Source organism: Galleria mellonella, unplaced genomic scaffold (assembly GCF_026898425.1).
Source record: "Galleria mellonella isolate WM207_F2 unplaced genomic scaffold, CSIRO_AGI_GalMel_v1 utg184, whole genome shotgun sequence".
In the NCBI taxonomy this organism is placed as follows: Eukaryota; Metazoa; Arthropoda; class Insecta; order Lepidoptera; family Pyralidae; genus Galleria; species Galleria mellonella.
In genome coordinates, this window is record NW_026442025.1 from 11,178,187 (window position 1) to 11,198,509 (window position 20,323).

Genomic DNA, 20,323 nt, shown 5'->3' on the forward strand with positions numbered 1-20,323 from the left:
CGCTGTAAGTATAACGTTATTTTATTAAGAACCAATACCAAAAAATTGTCAATATTTCAATTTGATAATCTTGGGAAATTATTATTTTATGGAATATTACAAACTAGAATTATAATATTTTTGACTTAAATTTATTAGAAAATTAATTCATATTGGCAAGGACCAATTTGAATAAAAAATACGCTGTGGATCCAAATTAAATTTTAATTTAAAAGATAGAGGTAACGTCTCAGAAAAAAAACCTCATTCCCGAGTATACAATGTGTGTGTGTAATTTATTATTTTATTTTTGAACAGAGTGTTAAAAATAAATGATATGGTTTTTGTATGGTTTCTAAGTAGGTTTATTTTAGAATTTAATGTTATGGACAAAAAAAAATATAAATGCGTAATCTACATATGGGTTCTGAACAATAGTTTCAGATGTTCAATGAAAACTGAAATTTCTGAACGTTAATATAAATATAACTGTCAATTCCTCCAGTTATGAATAGCGCGAAATTTTGTTTTCTTGAAAAGAACTTCAGAAAACCTTTAATAGGGAATTTATCTGAATGTCGTAGATGTTATTGTTATACATTTCCTACTAGTGAAGTAAAGATCATAAGAAAAAAGAAAGCTGATATTGTAGATAACCTCAAAAATGAGGAAGTTTATGAATCCAAGAGTGAAACAACATCAACAGAATTTAGAGTTAATGAAGTAAATATTCAGATGATTTCTAGAAATATCTACGAACAGTTATTTAAAAATTGTAGTCCCGTTATAGATCCAAAGATAATAAAAAGGTACTTAATGTTCTTTGCTTCCTTATATTCATAGACTATTTTTTATCGTAGTCACGTTGGTCCTAAGAGATAATCTATATAAATAAAAATCTTTTACCGAAAATATATAATTTCCCATCACTTTAAAATGATTACTCATATGTAGCTAATTTCTTTTTGTCGTGTTTGTCAGTATAAGGTTTGTATGAAAGAAAATATTTAAAAAATCACATGGAAAAATGGAAAATTTGGGTCAAAATATTTCCATACAAAAAATATATTAAAAATATATTAAGTAAAACAGAAAACAGTAGATGACTCTTAATAAACTCATAAGTTTATTAAGTATATTACTACTATGAAATATTATTTATAAAATAAAATCTTTTTACTTAATATCATAAAATGTTATAGATTGGATAGATGTTTTTTAATTAAGCGCACCTGTGATACACACAGGAATCATATCTAAAATTAGGAAATTGCAGGATATTATGTTTCTTCTTCTAATTTAGGATTAGGATTTTTTTTATAATAGATTGAGAAATTTTTAATAACTGATTTTGTTGATTCATTTCAATTGCCTCCCTCCTGTTCTTGTCTGTTTATTTTTAATTTTCATAACTAAAGTTAGTTTTTCTCCTGGGTTTGAAATATTTAATGAAATATTACAGTTGCCAAGAAAATCTTCTGAAACATGGAATTAATTATAAAGAACAAGACTATTTACCGGATGTAAAATTAAAATTGCCAAAACTAGAAGGAAAAGATGTTGTGGAGCATTTTTATAATATAGGTGAAAAGCAAAGCTCACCATACAGGAGTTTGCTGAAGAATCTGGCAACCAGTACATTGCCACCATTGCCAAAGGTAATAACTTTATATGCAACTTGAAAAGAAATATAATTATGAAATACAGACTGATATGGAAATCTGTTGTGTATATCACACATTTTTCCTTTTACACTAAAATGGTAAAAGGAGAGTAACAGATGAACTGGGAGGCTCCCCTGCAAAAATGCCACTGCGTCTGTGAATTGTCTGCTAAGCCACTGAAAAGGGTTTTTTACCATTTTTAATACCATTAGATTAAAATCTTAAAAATTTATGGTAGAGAGAAGGCAATAAAAAAGCATAGCAGAAAAAGTGAGGTACAAATGGTATAGATTAATTGACAAGTTAAAAGTAAAGAACAAAATTAAAATTTGTATGAAAAAAAAATTAAGCATTCTTTTTTTTTCAACATTCAGTTTCAACAATTACAACTTTATCTACACTAATATTGTAAAGAAGAGATTTTTTTTTTCTTTATTTTTAATGGATCGACTCAAAAACCACTCACAATATAGGTTATATATTAATTAAAAAAAATTAAGATTTCTACATAAATCATAATAATGTAATGTAATATCCAAAGTAATAAAAATGTGCCTATTAAAGCTAATATAAAATACAAATTTATTTTTATATTTTGCCTGCCCATTTAGACCTAGAGTGGATCACTAGTTATTATTAGTATTTACTTAATTATCAAAATATACAGACTTCAAACAAATTACTATGGTATTTGTCATAGATATGGTCTAAGAGATCAGGGTGGTGCAAATATAATGGCAACACAGCAGTACCTGTACCCTGTCCACTTGATGATGCCATGGTATTTGATGTTGAGGTACTTATGTCATCAGGAAATAGACCCACCCTAGCCTGTGCAGTATCATGTGACTCATGGTAAGTTATCATTGGCACAAAAGTCAGTACTTTAAATTATTACCTAACTAAGGTTGTCAACATGAAAGTATGTGTATGATTAGTCCCTATTTAAACAATGCTTCAATTTTGAATATGGAATCGCGAAGACAGTTACATCTGGCTAGTCTATTGTTTGATGTAATAAAAAGTGAACAGCCAGTTTATCTCTTTAAAAAACTAAATTTCTCTTCACGTATGTATGGATACAGATTCATTTGTTCGAAATTATCATTTCAAGCACACAGAACTGTGGCATTTACTGGCAGCTTCTGCTACCAAGCAACAAAATGTTGGAACAACATCCCGCCACCATTTAGGCATCTGACTACCGTACAAAGTTTTAAAAAACATCATAAAGAATACTTATTAAAAAAACAAATTTTAGGCATTCCACAGAAATTTCTTGGCTAGCGGTTGCAAACTCATGTAATGATTTTTAATATTTTTTAATCTTTTTTTTTCGCTTTATCCTTACCACTCAGTTAAAATTATATCAAATTATACTCTGAACTATTTACATTATTTTTATTATACACACACTGCACAGACAATCACCAAAAATATTACTCTTTTTATTTTATATTTATTTTATTTATTATTTTCACGTACCCTCAATTGGGTTAAAGCTGAAAATCAGTGTTTTGTTCCTTGAACAATGTTACACGCTGAGCTTCGACCTTTTTGTATTGCTGCAGATAACACATAATAACACAATTATAAATCTTATGTTGTTTTATGTATTATCTATTCTTATGTACATGTTGTGTGTGATTAGTAACAAACAAATAAACGATCTATCTATCTATCTATCTATGTGGGGAAGGAATTATAGTAATGGGTATCATCATCATCATCATATCAGACTTTAACTGTCCACTGCTAAACAGAAGCCTCCCTATTGGGTGGGTTTGCCAGTAGTTGCCATACTTGGCAGGTGGATTGGCAACCACACTTAAGTTTTAATGGTGTTTTAAGAGGAACACTGCTCCCTGTTTCTCATCCTCCCTTAGTCGTACTTTTACAACATCCACAGGAAAGGATAAAATAACCTATTCTATGCCAGAACCACACGGCCAGTAATGTAGACAGTAATGACTATATTACTCCTCATTGCCAGCAATATACCTTGTCAAAGTGACCTTCGCATGATCTGCCTGAAAACTGCAGTAGTAAATTTGCTACTACTGACTATCCTTCATTCTCATCATTTCATCCTCTATTAGTGTCTTGTCATTGTACATCATTAGAATAGGTGAGTGCATCATTTCATCTTCATCCATTTAAAAAACATGAAGTATAAAATTATTCTTTTTTTTTATACCACTGAGGTGGCAAACAAGCATACGGCCAACCTGATGGTAAGCGGTTACCGTAGCCTATAAACGCCTGCAATACCAGAGGTATTACGCGCACGTTGCCGACCATTCTGTCTACATATATCCCAGATCCACATATTATAGGGTGATCCAACATGAACCAAGTGCAAAAGTCTACATGTTTTGCTTCATCCACTTTCATATGTATGACAATAATTATTTGTATTTTAATATAATTACTATCAGTTTAATTTATGTGTAATGGTTGAGAAAGTTCAACTAGTTTTGAGACCATTTTGAACCCTTAGTCTTAAGCGGCTGTAACGCAAATCTGAGCCTAGATTTGTATTGTCGGATTTTAAACATTCACTGTTTTGACATATTTTATATGTTTGATGAATGTAATATTATATTATCTAATATACAGGATCAATAGTTGGATCAATTTATGAAACTGTAATTATAACAATTGTAAAATTATAGGTATAGTTGGGTCAGTGAACCTGTAGCTAATGGAGAGCCACATCAACAGTATGAAAATGTCAATTATGAAGATCTGATACCTCTAGAAACAGATGGAATGCAACCATGTGGCGACCTAAACAGGCCCAGAATAATTGTTGGGCATAATGTATCATTTGACAGAGCGAAAATTAAGGAACAGTATTGGTTGAATAAAACAGGTATCCACTGGGTTTATTTTTAATGCATGAAAATGGAATAGTAACTCCACTTGTGCTATTGGTTTACGCTGACCGGGTACTAATGAAGGATGATAGATGAGGATAAAGTCGGGCCGTGATTGTTGCCTGAGTTATTTAACTCTTTATTGCACCAGAAACATAAAAATATATAATGACATATAAACAAATCAAGTGAAATAAAGTAGCATAAATTACAGATTAAAATATATACATAAAGGTACAAAAGGTGGTCTTATCGCCAGGGCAATTTCTTACAGACAACATATAGTTACATTTTTATGCGAGGCTATCAGGAAAATAATACAGCCTTAATTCATGGCATATCTGATGGGGCACTTGTCCATAATAATAATAATAAATATATAAATAATGATAATTTATCATCAGAAGGGCTGTATGCTTGTTTGTCACCTTTGTGGTATAAAAAAAAGGAAAAGCCTTAATAAATCTATCTGGTTGTTTACTTCATTTGGCTCATTGATTAAGTCCTATTAAATTTAACATGATTAATTTACCAAGAACTATATTTGGTTTCTATGAAAACCATGTGGAATACAACCAGATAAGAGTATATATATTGCTTACAATAGACTTGTGAATCCTCATTTCTAATCATAATAAACTTGATGCAGGTCTACGGTTTATGGATACAATGTCCATGCATACATGTGTTAGCGGTGTCACCAGCTACCAACGGACTGTTTTAAAGGCTAAGAACAAAGAACCTCACCCCAGTGATGATGACTGGAAGGAGATTAGTTCCTTGAATAATCTTAGTGAGGTAATATTCAATTTTTTTGAATTTTTTTCAAAATTTGATTCAAAACCTGTGATGATCAGGTATACAGGAAAGGAGGGTTAAGTATCTATAGAACTATCAAATTGATCTTTAGCATTTTGTTCTCTCCGCCTACTTTGCAATAGATTTAACTTAAAGATAGTTCTATCTATCAATTAATAGGTAGAAAGGCATTGATTTTTACAAAACAGGAGGTGTTACATACATATCACAACTGTCTTCTATATATAAATAACTAGATTTACCCATTACTGCATTTGTCTGAGCGGTATTGATAAAAAAAAATCTTTGATTAATTTCATGACGATTGGTTTAACGAACAAATAAACAAACTTACAATCTAGTCATATATTTTATATAAGACCACATAATTATTTCTATTATTTTCTACAGGTCCATCAGTTGTACTGTGGCACTCTCGTAGATAAACAGAGCCGTGACGTGTTCACGGAAGGTAATATGCAAGATGTACACGATAATTTCCAAGAGCTGATGTTGTACTGCGCGCGTGACGTGATAGCCACTCACGACGTACTGAGGGAACTGTTGCCCCTGTTCCTTGAACGCTTTCCACACCCTGTAACACTAGCTGGCATGTTAGAGCTAGGTAAGTCGATTTAGGTTTGTGATCCTCCGAGCCGGATTATTATAGGTAAATAGTATCTACTGAATTTTATTGTCGATATTTCGACGTTTGTTTTGTTTCGACTTAGCATCGCATTAAGTTTAGATTGTGAATTTAAAATATGTGTAAACAACGCAAAAGTTTAAAATCAATACAAGTATTATATGGTCTGCCAAATGCAACAACTGCTGACAAAGTCCGCCCATAGAGGGAGTTATATCTTCAACTACCGGCTGATATGATGATGATGATGATTATACCAAAGTTAGGAGATCAAAATTTTCAATTGATTTTGCTTGAGATTTGATGATCATTTAAAAAATATTTACTAATAGTATATTAATCATACATACCCTCATTAAATTATATACCACTTGTTGTACATACATAGTAATAAATAACTATACAAACCAATAAAAAATGCGTATGATTACAGGCTCCGCATATTTACCAGTGAATTCGAACTGGCTACAATACATAGATTCGGCGGAAACTGTATTTGAAGATTTGAAATTAGAATCTCGACAATTACTGTCCCGCAAAGCAGACGAGGCTTGTCAACTAATGAAAAATGAGGCCTACAAAAAAGATATCTGGATGTGGGACCAGGATTGGTCAACCCAAACTTTGAAATTGAAGAAATCAACGACAAAGAAAACAAATATAACAACTAATAGTTCCGAAATAGAACTGGCCAGTAAAACGGAAAAATTAAAAAATAAGGAATTTGAAATGTTAAACGACGAATATATAGATTCTGTTGACGAAATTGCCGAACCAGAGACAAAAGATTTGGTGAATTTAAGTAAAAAGTTTGAATACTTGTATGAATTGGAGTCATTATTGCCAGTGAAGAGGCCGTACCTGGCGGGGTATCCCGCATGGTACAGAAAGTTATGCAGTAAACCGGGTAGCCCGGGGTGGTCGCCCGGCGCTCACAATATTACCACTAGTATGCAGGTAATATTATTGTAAAAGTAAAGTACATTGGCCTACTTCTGAATATTTTTATATTTTTAGACATGTTTTTGCCAATAATAGTGCGTCCTTGATTTTGGAATAAACACACCTCTCCCCAGCCCACTCAATCTTTAATAATACGCCTATGGTAAAGAAATGCAAAAATGAGAATTCCGTGTCTTTGTCCCGCCATTATTATTTCAGCCAATTTGCTGAATAAAGACCTTCCGAATTTCCATTGTTTTTTTTTTTTTTAAAGATACTTAGAATAGCGATCAACCTGACGGTCTACCTAATAGAATATGGTTACCGTCATATGTAGACTTTAACAGCACTATTGGTGTTTCTATATTTTAAGTTATCACTCCATTTAGAAGTTTTGCTAATTGATTAATGCCTAAACTTACTGGAGACAGAAAAATGTATTTGCAATTGTTTATGTTTAAACATATCTGCAAATATCTACGAAACACTCACAATCTCTACTTTTTACAAATTTTGCCTAAATAAATATTAATCTATAGGTAAACTCATAAACTAGATTAAACTGCGCATGAATACATATTGTCCTCTCATGCATCTATCGCCCTACTGAAGCGACAAGAGGCATGAAGTTACGAAATCAAAGCTTAAAAAAAAATGCATTTTAATGTAATAAACACCGGTTAAACTTACGTGTAATTTGTTCAAAAATGCTCGACTAGTTTCGAGACCACTTGGGATCCTTAATCTTGAGCGACTGTGATAAAAATGTGAGCTAGATTGCGCACCTAAACTAAGCTAAGCGCGAACTGTAAGCGTTTACTTCAAAAACTAGTAGCGTTTTCTCGACCATATTACAAGTTAGTTAAACCGGTAGTTATTATATTAAAATATAAAATGTGCTTAAGAAACTGTTACAAATGAAATTTACATTATTTTACAGATTACTCCCAAACTCCTACGACTGTCCTGGGAAGGCTATCCCCTCCACTATATCAAGTCGGAAGGGTGGGGTTTCTTAGTACCATTCAGTAGAACACATGGCGAGATTGAGGATGAAGAAACACCATTACCTCTTGAGGAGTTATTAGCCGCATGTCCTATGGTGTTCTGTAAGGAGAGCGACGTTGGAACCGATGTATATTTGCTACCAAAAACTGTTGAAGTACGTATTTCACCATAATATCACCATCACAATACAGTGTACCGTACCTTGTGTTAGGACACTGGTGCCTGTGCATAATATTTTTTTAATAGATAGAAATGGAATGGTTACCCCGCCTCCGCTAACGGTGTACATTGATGGGGCACTAATGAGGGGTGATAGGTGAAGATGCAAAGGCAGGTCAGTTAGCCCTTCGTGATGAATACACCAAGGATTTAGCACGATGATTTCCAAGGGGAACCATGTAAAAGTCGACCTGACCTATATTGCTGGCATTGAGACTGGTAGTCCACATTACTAACAATCATTTTCCCTCCATATACATTGTTATAAGCCGTGTAGGTCCCGTCATAGAATGGACCACCCCTTCTTTTCCCGTGGGTGTCGTAAGAGACGACTAAAGGAGCTTATGGCATAGGGATGGGCAGCAGCGTCATTCTTAAAACATCTCTAAAAGTTTAACTGCGGTTGCCAAATTACCTGCCAAGCGTGGCAACTACTGGCAAAACTCCCCTTAGGGTGAAGGCTTTGTTCAGCAGAGGACAGTTAATGGCTGAAACAGTAAAAAAATACTTTGTTATCTATATAGTAATGACTATATCACGCATACATTTTAATGCAAACTTGAATGTTCATATCTAGGCAATATTTTTCATCAGGTGGGCTGCTGGATTGTCTGCCAAATTGCATAAAAAAAGACTAGAACATAACAGTAATTACTATTTCAGGAAGACTTAGGCAGGCGTGCTTACTATGCTAGAAAGAAAGCGGACGAGCAAGCAGCCGCTAACCAATACCACGGGCTAGGACTATGGTGTGGGATACAGTTGCAAGGGTGTTGCCACTTTCTGAGGTTGCCACACAAAGATGGGCCCAAATACAAAGTTGGCAACCCATTAGCGAGGGACTTCCTAGAAATGTTCAGTCAGAATGTACTCACTGCACAGGGGAATGAAGCTGAAAAGGTAAAATAATGATTTAACACATATCATTGTTTTATAACTTAAATTTAATTAATGGTGGAGTTCGAATGTCATTTCAAATAAGTCTTAGGTCTGGCGAATGGAAAGTGGATTTACAGAAAATGGAAGCAATTCTATTTCTTGTAATTTTTGTCTATTTATTGTGGAGGAATACCATGGGCATTTTTGACTAAATCAGTGACCGCTAATACTAATGATGTATTATGGTGAAGTATCAATGAATGATAAAATGATGAGGATGAAGTCATTTAGCACTTTTTTGTTTTACGTTTGTTCGATCCTCCGTGCGTCGTACTTTGGTCGGCGGAAGATCGGTAACGCTGCATTGTTTAGTTTTTATATAATCTGCCACACTCGTCGAACAATCCGCGTTGACTGCTCGCATAAATATATATACGACCGAAACGATGTGATACGTAGAAAATTATTGCTATATCCTCCAAAAATAAGCATAATATTGTTTGGTATACAAATTGGGAATCTGTAATTGGCTAATGTATGGTGTAAAAATAATATTTTTTATTATTCTAGATATAAGCTCTTGATTCCAGATATAATATTGAAATAAATAAATATTCGTCCGCAGATCTTCATTTGCTCTGTGTTTTTTTTTTTCTATAATTTGTAGCTGGCAATGTCAAACGCCATTATATCAGAGTTTTAGACTGTTATTATTAATCCTCTCCGCAGGTGTTGACCTTCGGACGCATGATGTCGTACTGGCGCAACAACCGCGAGCGCATCATGGGCCAGCAGGTAGTGTGGTTGCCGCGCGAACTACGACCGCAGTCGGCTGCCGACTATCGCTACGGCGCCATCTTGCCGCAGGTGGTCGTCGCCGGCACGCTTACCAGACGGTGACTAATTTAATTAATCTCACTAAACATTATATACATATACACCCGGACACAGATTACTATTAGATAAGTTACAAGTCCGACCTCATATGGAGTACTGTTTTTACTTGTGGGCTAGAGCTCCTGGATACCAGCTTAGTTCTCTTAATGTGGTCCAGAGATGTGATGTAAGAATTGTTGACGATCCCAGGTTAAGAGGCAGTATCGAGCTTATTACTTTAAAGCAAGCCTTTGCTTCGCTTTGCATCTTCTACCACTTATATTTTATTCTGAAGAACTTTTTGATATAACTAAAGTTCCATCCCAACCATCTGGATGAGTGACGGGCCTCCATCATACGTTTTTCAAGGCACATTCTTCTATGTACAATCCCTCTTTGGAATCAACTTCCAGCAGCAGTATATCTGAATTCATACGACATCATAGTCTTAAAAAAAAGATCATATTTCTTTTTAGGAATCAGCAGCACACCTGCAATACCTCTGGCGTTGCGGGTGATCATGGGTGGTGGTAGTCTTTTACCATCTGGTGAGCCGAATGCTCGTTTAACCCATGTGTTATAAACAAAAAATATGCTAGTTGTTTTGCCTGCTTCTCGCGTGAGGTACTTAGACGTTTGATGAGTTCGGTTTTCAATTTTTCATACTTTTCCGTCGGCAGTGGTGAAATTATAATGTCCTTTACTTCTTTTGAACATTGGTGGTCAAGTTGTCCAATAACGTAGTTAAACTTCGTTGCATCTGCTGTTATATTTAAGACGGCGAATTGACCTTCAACCTGAGCAAACCATATTTCAGGTTCCTCTTGCCAAAATGGCAGAACTCGTATTCCCACTCTAAATACTTCGTCGTTGTTGTCAGACGATGCCATTGTAGTATGCGTTTTTGCGGGGTCACCAGTTATGGGAAATGAGTAATTAAAATATTCAACTAAATTGTTAAATATATATATTGTATATAGAAAAGAATGACAATATTCAATTTTATTTTTCTATAGAAATTCAAAAGATTTGAAGTATGTTTTTTATATTTATATTTATATATATATATATATATATATATATATATATATATATATATATATATCTCCAGCTTTCATCATCGCACCCTGCGCCATCGGCAGGGAATCCATCCTCACACCTTAGAACTAGAATGGTTCCTCCCGCGAATTGATTTTTCAGGTTATGAAATGATTTTCCTGCCGAAACTTTTCTTAGAGACTAGCAAAGGGTTTTTCGAAAAGGGCATATTAAGATTTCTTAAGGGTCGGCAACGCGCTCGTTACGTCCCTGGTGTTACTGGTGTTCATAGGCTACGTTAACCCCATTTATCATCAGACAGATGTTATGCTTGTTTGTCAGCATAGTAGTATAAAAACCTAGCTTTCTGGGCCCATAACCGAATAAAGCTTGTACTGTGTTCAAATACGGCTAACAAGGCGTTTGTTAGCCGTATTTGAACATTTTTTGTAAAGACATTTGATTCATATTTTATATTAATCTTTAACTATCTATTGCTGAACATAAGCCTCCCCCTTGGGGAGTTTTACCATTGGTTGCTACGCTTAGCAGGCGGGTTGGCAACTGCAATTAGGCTTAGTGACGTTTTAAGAAATACGCTGCTGCCCATCGAATATTAGGTTCTCTTAGTTGCCTCATACGATACCTACGGTAAAAGGAGGGAGACCACATGGCCAGGTTTGATTAACATAATTTTGTCCATCTATTCCGCTCATAATCTGGCATGAATTTAGATTGTAAGTTTTGTTTGTAGCGCGAGTGAGCCCACATGGATGACTGCGAGCAATGCTCAGAGCGAACGAATTGGCTCAGAATTACGTGCTATGGTGCAAGCGCCGCCCGGATATAAGTTCGTTGGGGCTGACGTCGATTCACAGGTAATGTCACTATATAGTATACAATTGCATTTTGTTGTGTAAAAAAGCGACTTCAATCGTGAATCATTATCATCATCATCATCATCATCATATCTGCCGTTAACTGTTCACTGCTGAACATAGGCCTCTATCTTGACAGATTACGCCAGTAGTTGCCACGCTTAGCGGGCATGAATAATCATAATATATAAAAATGAATCGCTGAATGTGTTCTTAAGCGTAAATCTCGAGAATAGCCGAACCGATTTCGTTAATTCTTTTTTTTTATACTACTTAGAATGGCAAAGCTGACGGTCCACCTGATGGAAAGTGGTAACCGTCGCCTATAGACATGAGTAGTACCATGGACATAACAGATTATACTGTTACGCCCATGATACCCCCCATGCGTTGCCTTTCCTGAGGACAGGTGTTATTCCTCTGTACCCTGTAAATTCCCCATATCCCACCCTTCAAACCGAAACACAGCCATGCAAACACAACTGCTTCACGGTAGAAATACGAATGGAACAGAGGTACCCAAGCAATCGATTTTTGTAGTCTCCCTCCCTCTCCCCTTTTTTTAAAGTATTCCTTGAAGGATGGTTCTTACGGAAAGAAAAATTAAAAATTTGTCTGAAAAAGTTTAAAAACAGCACTTTTCTACGAGTATACTCCCATACAAACGATTCGTAATGTTAAGTCAATTTGAATTTTAATACCATATCATAGAGTTCAAGTGTTGGTGGATAGGTTCCGGGAAGGCAAAACAATTGAGTGACGTTAGTATTGTTGGAAAACCATCTGCTCTGTTTGTTTACGCGCCAGGTAGTCAAACAAAAAATATCGTGTATCATAAAGTACTACAATAAAAATAAAACTTAATTTAGAATAAGTAAAAATAATATGAAATATAATAAGTAGGTGTCATAATAAAAAATGTGAAATTGTAATTTTCATTGTAATTTTTTATTGACTATTAAAAGAATTTTAGGTGTTTTATAATTTTTATTTTTTGACATATTGTAATTGTTGACTTATTAACTCTTTGTATACTGGTGGAAATTTCCATCGTAACATTGAATGCCCAAAAATTATATAAAAGAACAATTTCACTTTAAGTTGCTCGTGTCTGGACACCTTTTTAATGTCCATTGCAGAAAAAAAATCAAAGCTGTTAAATTTATTTTTTTATTTTTCCTTTAATTTTAAACATGAATTATATCACCTTGATTTATTTCACCAATAAAAAAAATCATGCATGAAGGGTTAACTTTCTTTTTTCTTCTTTTATCTTACTAGCTGACCCAGTGTCCCAAATAGCGGAATAAGTATTAAAAAAACTAAAAAATTAAAGAATCGACTGTTAGGCGGTACGAAGTTCGCCGGGTCAGCTAGTATGTAATAAATATTTGAATTTAGAATTCTAAATAATGTACATGTGGATTTTGTTTTGCAATCGCAACAAGCAGTTTCGATTGCGCTTCAGCATTTTTCGTCAGATGGGTCGTCATCTTGTTTTCCTTCTAAGTGTCATAAAAAAGATTTTGTTTCGCAGCAAACAGTTTTTTGCTCGGTCAAAAATATGACAGTTTCTATCCTCGCTAAATTAATATGGGACTAACATGGAAGTGAATTCTATTGATTGCAAAATTCAGACGACTGGAAAACCTTGTTTAAATCCTATGCAGTTTTTACCTATTATCACTTACTAATGCACTGTTAGTGTATACCGATAGCGAAGGCGGGGTTGCCATTTTCATCCCAATAAAAAAGGGTCCCAATATAGAAGGATAAGCATTCTAAAGTGGTAATAGGCTGGTTATATAGCTCAAAGAATCGACAATCGATGGGGAAAAAAGGTTCTTGAGTGGCGACCCACAAACGTAGTATAGGACAACCCCCCCTCTCCCCCCACTTGATAAGATGATAACCTCAAATGCATTGCAGGAAATCTTTGAATGCAGGTGGCAGGACCGTTCCTTATGGCAGTCTATGGTTGAAGAAGGGGGGGGGGGGAATGTTCACCAGTGGACATATAATGTATTATGCGATGATGATTATGAAAAAATGGCGATTGAGAGTGACAGGAGATGAGAGATGTGGTTGTGTGTGAGCCGACAGGAGCTGTGGATCGCGGCGCTGCTGGGCGACAGCCGGCTGCGGCTGGCGGGCGGCAGCGCGTTCTCGTGGGCCGTGCTGGCGGGCGACAAGCAGCGCCGCACCGACCTGCACTCGCTCACCGCCGCCGCCGCCGCCGTGTCGCGCGACCACGCCAAGGTCATCAACTACGCCCGCATATACGGTCAGTGCCAGCGGCCTTCCTTCACTACTCATAGGCTGAGATACCCAGTCAGATCCTCCATGTGGTCCCCCCTGGAAACCGTCTTGCTGAATACCAGAGGGAGACTTCGTACATAAGTCGATTGCTTGAGTACCTCTGTCCCATTCGTGTTTCAACCGTGAAGCAGCTGTGTTTGCATGGCTGTGTTTCGGTTTGAAGGGTGGGATATGGCGTGAATTTACTGGGTACAGAGGAATAACACCTGAGTCCTCAGGAATGGCAACGCATGGGGGTATCATGGACAAAACAGTATACTCTCTTGTGTCCATGGTACTGCTCATGTCTATAGGTGAGGGTTACCACTTTCCATCAGGTGGGCCGTCAGCTTGTTTGCCATTCTAAGTTGCATAAAAAAAAATCAGGTGTATTAATTTTTTTTATTTTTTTATTACCATTATACTGATTTTTATTTTGTCCACGTTGCTTTTTAATGGACAATAAAGAGTTTTCATTCATTCATAATATAAAAAAAAGGTGCTGGCCAGAACTTTGCCGAACGACTATTGAAGCAGTTCAACCCAACTATGACGATATCTGAAGCTAAGAGTAAGGCGGCTAAGATGTTCACAACGACCAAGGGACGCAGGGTTTACACGCTAAAGAAGAAGTATATGGAAGGCTTCATGGACGAAGATGTAGGAAACGAGGTTAGTTGGACAATTGAGAAATGTAGTTACGATATTTTTTTTAGCAACTTAGAATGCCAAACAAGCCGAAGGCTCACCTGATGGAAAGTGGTAATCGTCACCTATAGACATGAGCAGTACCATGTACATGACAGAGTATACTGTTACGCCCATGGCAGTTTGGAGTTTTCTGAAAATCCATTAAATAGATTTGCCAAGACTTTTATTCACTTAATATTGGAAAGTTAAACGCTTATATGATGGTAGAACATAAGCTTCCCCCTTGATGGGTTTTACCAATAGTTGCCATGCTTTGCAGGCGGATTGGTAACTGCAGTAAGTTTTGAGATGTTTTAAGAGAGACGCTGTTGCCCCATCCCTCGAATTTTATGTTTCCTTAGTCACCTCTTACAATACCTGTGGGAAAGGTAGAGGTGGCCTTTTCTATGTCGGTACAATGACAATAATATAACAATAAACGGCATAGAATCGGTCAGCCCTTCCTTTCTGTGGGTTTCACTTAATGTGCTAAGTTAAAAAAAAGTTAGTATAAAAAATCCTTTCTAATATTATAATTGTAAAAGTAAGTTTGTTATTTTGTTTGTTATCTGTAAGCACCTTAAAGGTTTAACCAATTATTATGAAACTAGCGACCCGTCCCGACTTCGCCCCTGTATTTAAAATCTGTAATATCTTTGGAAATATTCATTTAAATTACATGCTGTAAAGGGCCATATTGATCTATATTATATAGACAATCTATTTAAGGTACTTAATTGAATAAAAATTAATGCTGTATTACTTAAAATCACTTCGTAAATAAGCCATTTTTTCCCGTAAAATGTAAAGGCTAAAAAATGGTTATAGTGGGTTATCCTTAAGAGATAGACATATAACATTGCGGACTTTTTTGTTGATCATTTTAAGGTGTAAAATAATGTAGTACATTATATTGATTTATCTCGTGGGGTTCAGCCAGCGTTTGCAATGTAAGCGCAAAAAAATGTGTTAATTTACGACATCACATTAGAAACCTCTGATTTTATCAGTGTTTCTCTACAATATTATGCATGTATTATACATATAAACCTTCCTCTTGAATCACTCTATCTATTTGAAAAAAAAACGCTTTAAAATCCGTTGTGCAGTTTTAAAGATTTAAGCATAAATAGGGACGGACAGACAGCGACAGCGACTTTATACTATGTAGTGATTCGGTATACACGTAGTCGCGTCTTACGACACCTGCGAGAAAGGAAACGATGGCGTTTTCTATGCCGGGACCACACGGCGAGTACACGGTAGTGGTAAGGTGCTTTGGGTAAATGAGGTTCTTGATTTAATTTTCGATTAATCAAATTTCAGAAACAAACTCGTCTAAATGTTTGTCACAGTGTTCTGGATATATAATCCATATAACCCCATATTACCAATCTCGATCAATCAATGTATCAATGATGGTTCGATCCTGGCTCGAGGACCAGGTGAATAAATACATAATCAGTGTAACAGGTGACTTATAAACCAAACATAAAATTTCCGTTCACTTTGTAGACAGTAGAGATGACTGGTTACCAAGCTATGAGGCTGGCGAAATTGAGCGGCAAGAAGGTGGAGGAAATGTTTGAGAGGCCGCGATGGGTCGGCGGCACCGAGTCGGATATGTTTAACAAACTGGAGGAAATAGCCGGTGCGTACTATTCAATTGTTACCTGGAAGACTGTACAAAATGTTTGTATGGGTATTTCTGTCTCGCATTTCTGCCGCTAAGCGGTTATGCTATGAAATAAGATTTGGCAGGTAATAGAATAAGGAACTGGAATTACTGAGTAGAAAGACTACAGGAAGATCAATGGAATAAAATAATTTTAATTTAGATAAATAGGTACATTGTTTTAATATATTTAACGACATGTGTATGTTTTACATAACTAAAGCATCTAGTCCGCTCTCCTATCTAGACATCAGAGGGCCTACCATGAAGTATTTTCCGAAATTTCGGGGACGAACGAAATAGAAATTTGATGTTAAAATTACATAATACAAGCTGTTTAAAATTATTAAAAATGTTAAAATATCGTTCCTTTGGACTATTAGAATAGGGTTTATGATGAACGAAATGTTAAGCTCCATTTACTGGGTCGATTTTGATACGAACAAAAACACGAAATTGAGCCCGAAATTTCGGAATTTCATTTCATGATAGATCACCAGGATACACAAGTGTATGGCTCTTAATCCTAGTAAAAATCCGGTATACCATGCTAACACGTGCTCCTATGACACTATTAAGAACACTCCAACTGTAAAGTATCTAGGGATAGTATTGGATGAAAAACTTGCTTTCAAACAATACATTGGCTACATTTTCGCCAGAGTAAGAAAACTTATTCCTACTATGAAAATCATCTTCTATCGAAATTATCATGTGGAGTGTTCTGAGGAATCGTTCGGATTGATACCTGCTGCTGATTTTCACCACCGCATAACCCGCCACAAATTAAAGTTTCATCCCAGCCATTTGAATGTCGTCTACTAATGTACATAAGTGTCGTCTACGTGTTCGCACGTAGTTACTGGGCGCTCCTATTGATATTGATTCCAGTACAGTTTGTTATATAATATTATTCTGTAGGATATTATATTATTATGGCAATTTATATCAGTAGGTAAATTTATCTTTTTGTGTAATGTGTGTTCGCTACCGTTGCCCTTAAACGCTTTCTATTTTTACCTAACGGTTAACTGATAGAGAATTCTATACTGCATTAAGCTCGCTGCTTTTTTTTTCAATTTTTACTGCTTTACTCACCTGGTGGTAAGTGACTACCGCCGCCCATGATCACCCACAACACTAACGGCATTGCAGGCGTGCTGCCGGCCTTAATAAAGAAATAAAGTGTGCAGTAAAGAATAAATAAATAAATGATGGTCGACTGTTGAAGAGTCGGAGTGGGCGTCGACGGCGTTCCTGCGGGGGCGGCTGTCGCGGGCGCTGGAGCAGGCCCGCGGGCGCTGGGCCGGCACGCGCCTCAACTGGGCCGTGCAGAGCGCCGCCGCCGACTTCCTGCACCTCATGCTGGCCAGCCTCGCGCACCTCGCGCCGCGGGCCAGGTGCGCCAGCCGACACTCAATCCATACATCATGTTTTCATCTACAGTGGATTCCGTTTTCAAGACCTTGGTTGTAACGACCATTTGCCTATAGCGACTTTAAATCTAAGTCCCTTGAATTTAAAGCATACTTGAGTACGAAATTCATGTGGCTGTAGCGACTTTGGATGTAACGCCGAGTTCGGGTGTTGTGACTGTTTTTAATGAATAATTTGTATTAAATTCCTAGAAATCCCATGCAGATATTGCGACCAAAGTTGGCCGCTAAAGAGACACCAAGATTTCTTTCTTTCACAAACATTTCTAACCTTTTCTTTACATCCACACAAATGGTCAGCAAGTGCGGAGACCTTTACCTATTGTTTATAGATATCAGCTACGTAGGTAGGTAAGCGTGTACGTTTATGGTTCAGTTACAAAGTAATATACTGAATAGCAACTGAGTTTAGTAAACTTTTGGATAAGCATGACTGCCTCGACGCACATTCACTGTTAAAGAAAGGGCGGAAATCATTTCTAAATTGAAAACGGTGAAAACAATGCTGATTTGTGCGAAGAAAAAACTATACATGTGTACCTTTGCCTATAACGACCTCCGGATATAACGACGAAAATAGAGTGATCCCTTCATCGTCGTTATACCCGAAATCCACCGTATGTAATCCTCATTTAATTTAATTTAAGACTATATTTTCCACTACAACCACATTATACATTAATTGGCAACAAAAATATAAAACTATACACAGTTGTGGGAGACTGGCGTCTAAATTGGGCAGCAAGCCTCATAATCATATACCTCATGGATTCTCTCTCTATCTTCTCTCTTTATCAGATGTGTATCCAATTCCATACATAAAAATGTTTTTCTATTTTTTTTTTAAATACAAACGGAACAGTAACCCCACTTGCGCTATTGCTGTACGCTGGCGGGTGAGAGATTACAGGTGAGGATAAAAACTATACGTCAGGTGGCCCACCGTGATGAATTCAACAAGAATTAATCACGATACTTTCCAAGGGGAACCGCGTCGAGGTCGACCTGATAGGGTATATTATTATTAATAAAACTGTTAGATCCCGTTACTAACTATCCCGCCCACCAATAAAAATATATTAAACCTATTATTAAGGTGCTAAATGTTAATTACTTTTTTAGGTTTTGTCTGAGCTTCCATGATGAAGTAAGATACCTGGTGCCCGAAGACCTAAAATATGAGACTGCATTGGCTCTACAAATAACAAACCTACTCACTAGAGCCTTCTGTTCACAACGGTAATTAGACTTTGTTAAAAAAATGATAACAATAATCACATAATGTGAAAGTAATATTGGAGATAACCTCTCGATTATGAAATTAAAGTTTAAGCACGGAAAAAAGTTAAATTCAAATCATTTTTTTCAAGTAGACTTATTTACAAGCACTGTTAAACCGTAATTGTTTAAGAATCTAATTGTTTGTATAATGTATCAATTTTTGAAATTCAACTTTTGAAACAGCAACACCAAGTTTCGAATCATCAACACCAAATTACATCACTAATTGGACGGTAAAAAATGCTTAAAATGATTTTTGTCTATTCAAATGTGATTAAAATTAAGTGTTGATTATTTCTATTCTTTCATTGTATGCGACTTTTCAGAGTGGGTATAAACGATCTTCCTCTATCGGTGGCATTCTTTACGTCAGTTGAGGTAGACCAAGTACTGAGAAAGGAGTCCAACCTCAGCTGCACCACGCCATCCAACCCGCATGGTTTACAGAAAGGCTACAACATACCAGATGGCGAGTCGCTTAATATATTCGATGTACTTCAAAAGTGTGAAATACATAATTTGAAATAATTAATTCGTTTCTATTAACTTACATATTAAGTAAAGCTAAATAAATATACAGCAGCATTGTAATTGTATAATTGCATTAAAATAAGCACAGAAATGGTTGGTGGCACGTTACATGTCAACTTTATTGGACAAAAAAACTTTTATCCAGGCTCATAGAAATAATTTTTGCCTCACTTTACGAAGAACCGATTATAACTTATGACGGGGCTGTATAGGCCATGTTCTTTGCCTGTCCTATTTTAGATGAATTTTTAATCAACTGTTTATCATCTGTCATTTTCTGATATCCGTCAAGAATATAAGCTATTTGGTCAAATAATATAAAACTATAATATGTTCCTTTAACATTTAACTATCATATTATATAACCATCACCATTCTTCCTGAAAAATCCCTGGCATAGACACTCAACGAGCACCTACAAAGAAATCTAATCGCAACACATACAATTGTAGTGTTTCTTCCAACTTTGACGTTGGCAAAATCATCGGAGCCCCGATGGAGGCATACAATTAAAAAAAAAGCTATTTGGTTTTATGTAAGGGATGTCATCTGAAAAATATATCGATATTTGTTTCGATATGATATATCGAATTGTTGTATCGATAT

At 36.0% G+C, this 20,323-nt stretch overlaps 1 protein-coding gene across 2 annotated transcripts; it reads left to right on the top strand.

The window, feature by feature from the left end:
* The first annotated feature begins 447 nt into the window (after nucleotides 1-447).
* On the top strand, nucleotides 448-19,770 carry LOC113516425 (DNA polymerase subunit gamma-1, mitochondrial). 2 transcript variants are annotated; one of them, XM_052893909.1, is made up of 17 exons: nucleotides 448-788; nucleotides 1,442-1,637; nucleotides 2,344-2,498; nucleotides 4,319-4,518; nucleotides 5,172-5,320; nucleotides 5,732-5,945; nucleotides 6,400-6,923; nucleotides 7,849-8,070; nucleotides 8,799-9,035; nucleotides 9,744-9,910; nucleotides 11,683-11,806; nucleotides 13,910-14,090; nucleotides 14,604-14,776; nucleotides 16,310-16,445; nucleotides 17,701-17,869; nucleotides 19,028-19,144; nucleotides 19,513-19,770. In XM_052893909.1, the coding sequence occupies exons 1-17, from the start codon at nucleotides 487-489 to the stop codon at nucleotides 19,712-19,714; spliced, it is 3,468 nt and encodes a 1,155-aa protein (XP_052749869.1). In that variant the 5' UTR covers nucleotides 448-486; the 3' UTR covers nucleotides 19,715-19,770. The 2 variants fall into 2 exon arrangements, with proteins under 2 accessions (XP_052749869.1, XP_052749870.1); XM_052893910.1 differs by having other exon boundaries at nucleotides 500-702.
* Nucleotides 19,771-20,323: the final 553 nt, after the last annotated feature.

Excerpts from the sequence above, each read along its gene's own strand:
- LOC113516425 (XM_052893909.1), top strand. The coding sequence starts at position 487 with ATGAATAGCGCGAAATTTTGTTTTCTTGAAAAGAACTTCAGAAAACCT. Across the intron at positions 9,911-11,682 it reads GCCGGCACGCTTACCAGACG|CGCGAGTGAGCCCACATGGA; the intron begins GTGACTAATTTA and ends TTTTGTTTGTAG. Across the intron at positions 11,807-13,909 it reads GGGCTGACGTCGATTCACAG|GAGCTGTGGATCGCGGCGCT; the intron begins GTAATGTCACTA and ends GTGAGCCGACAG.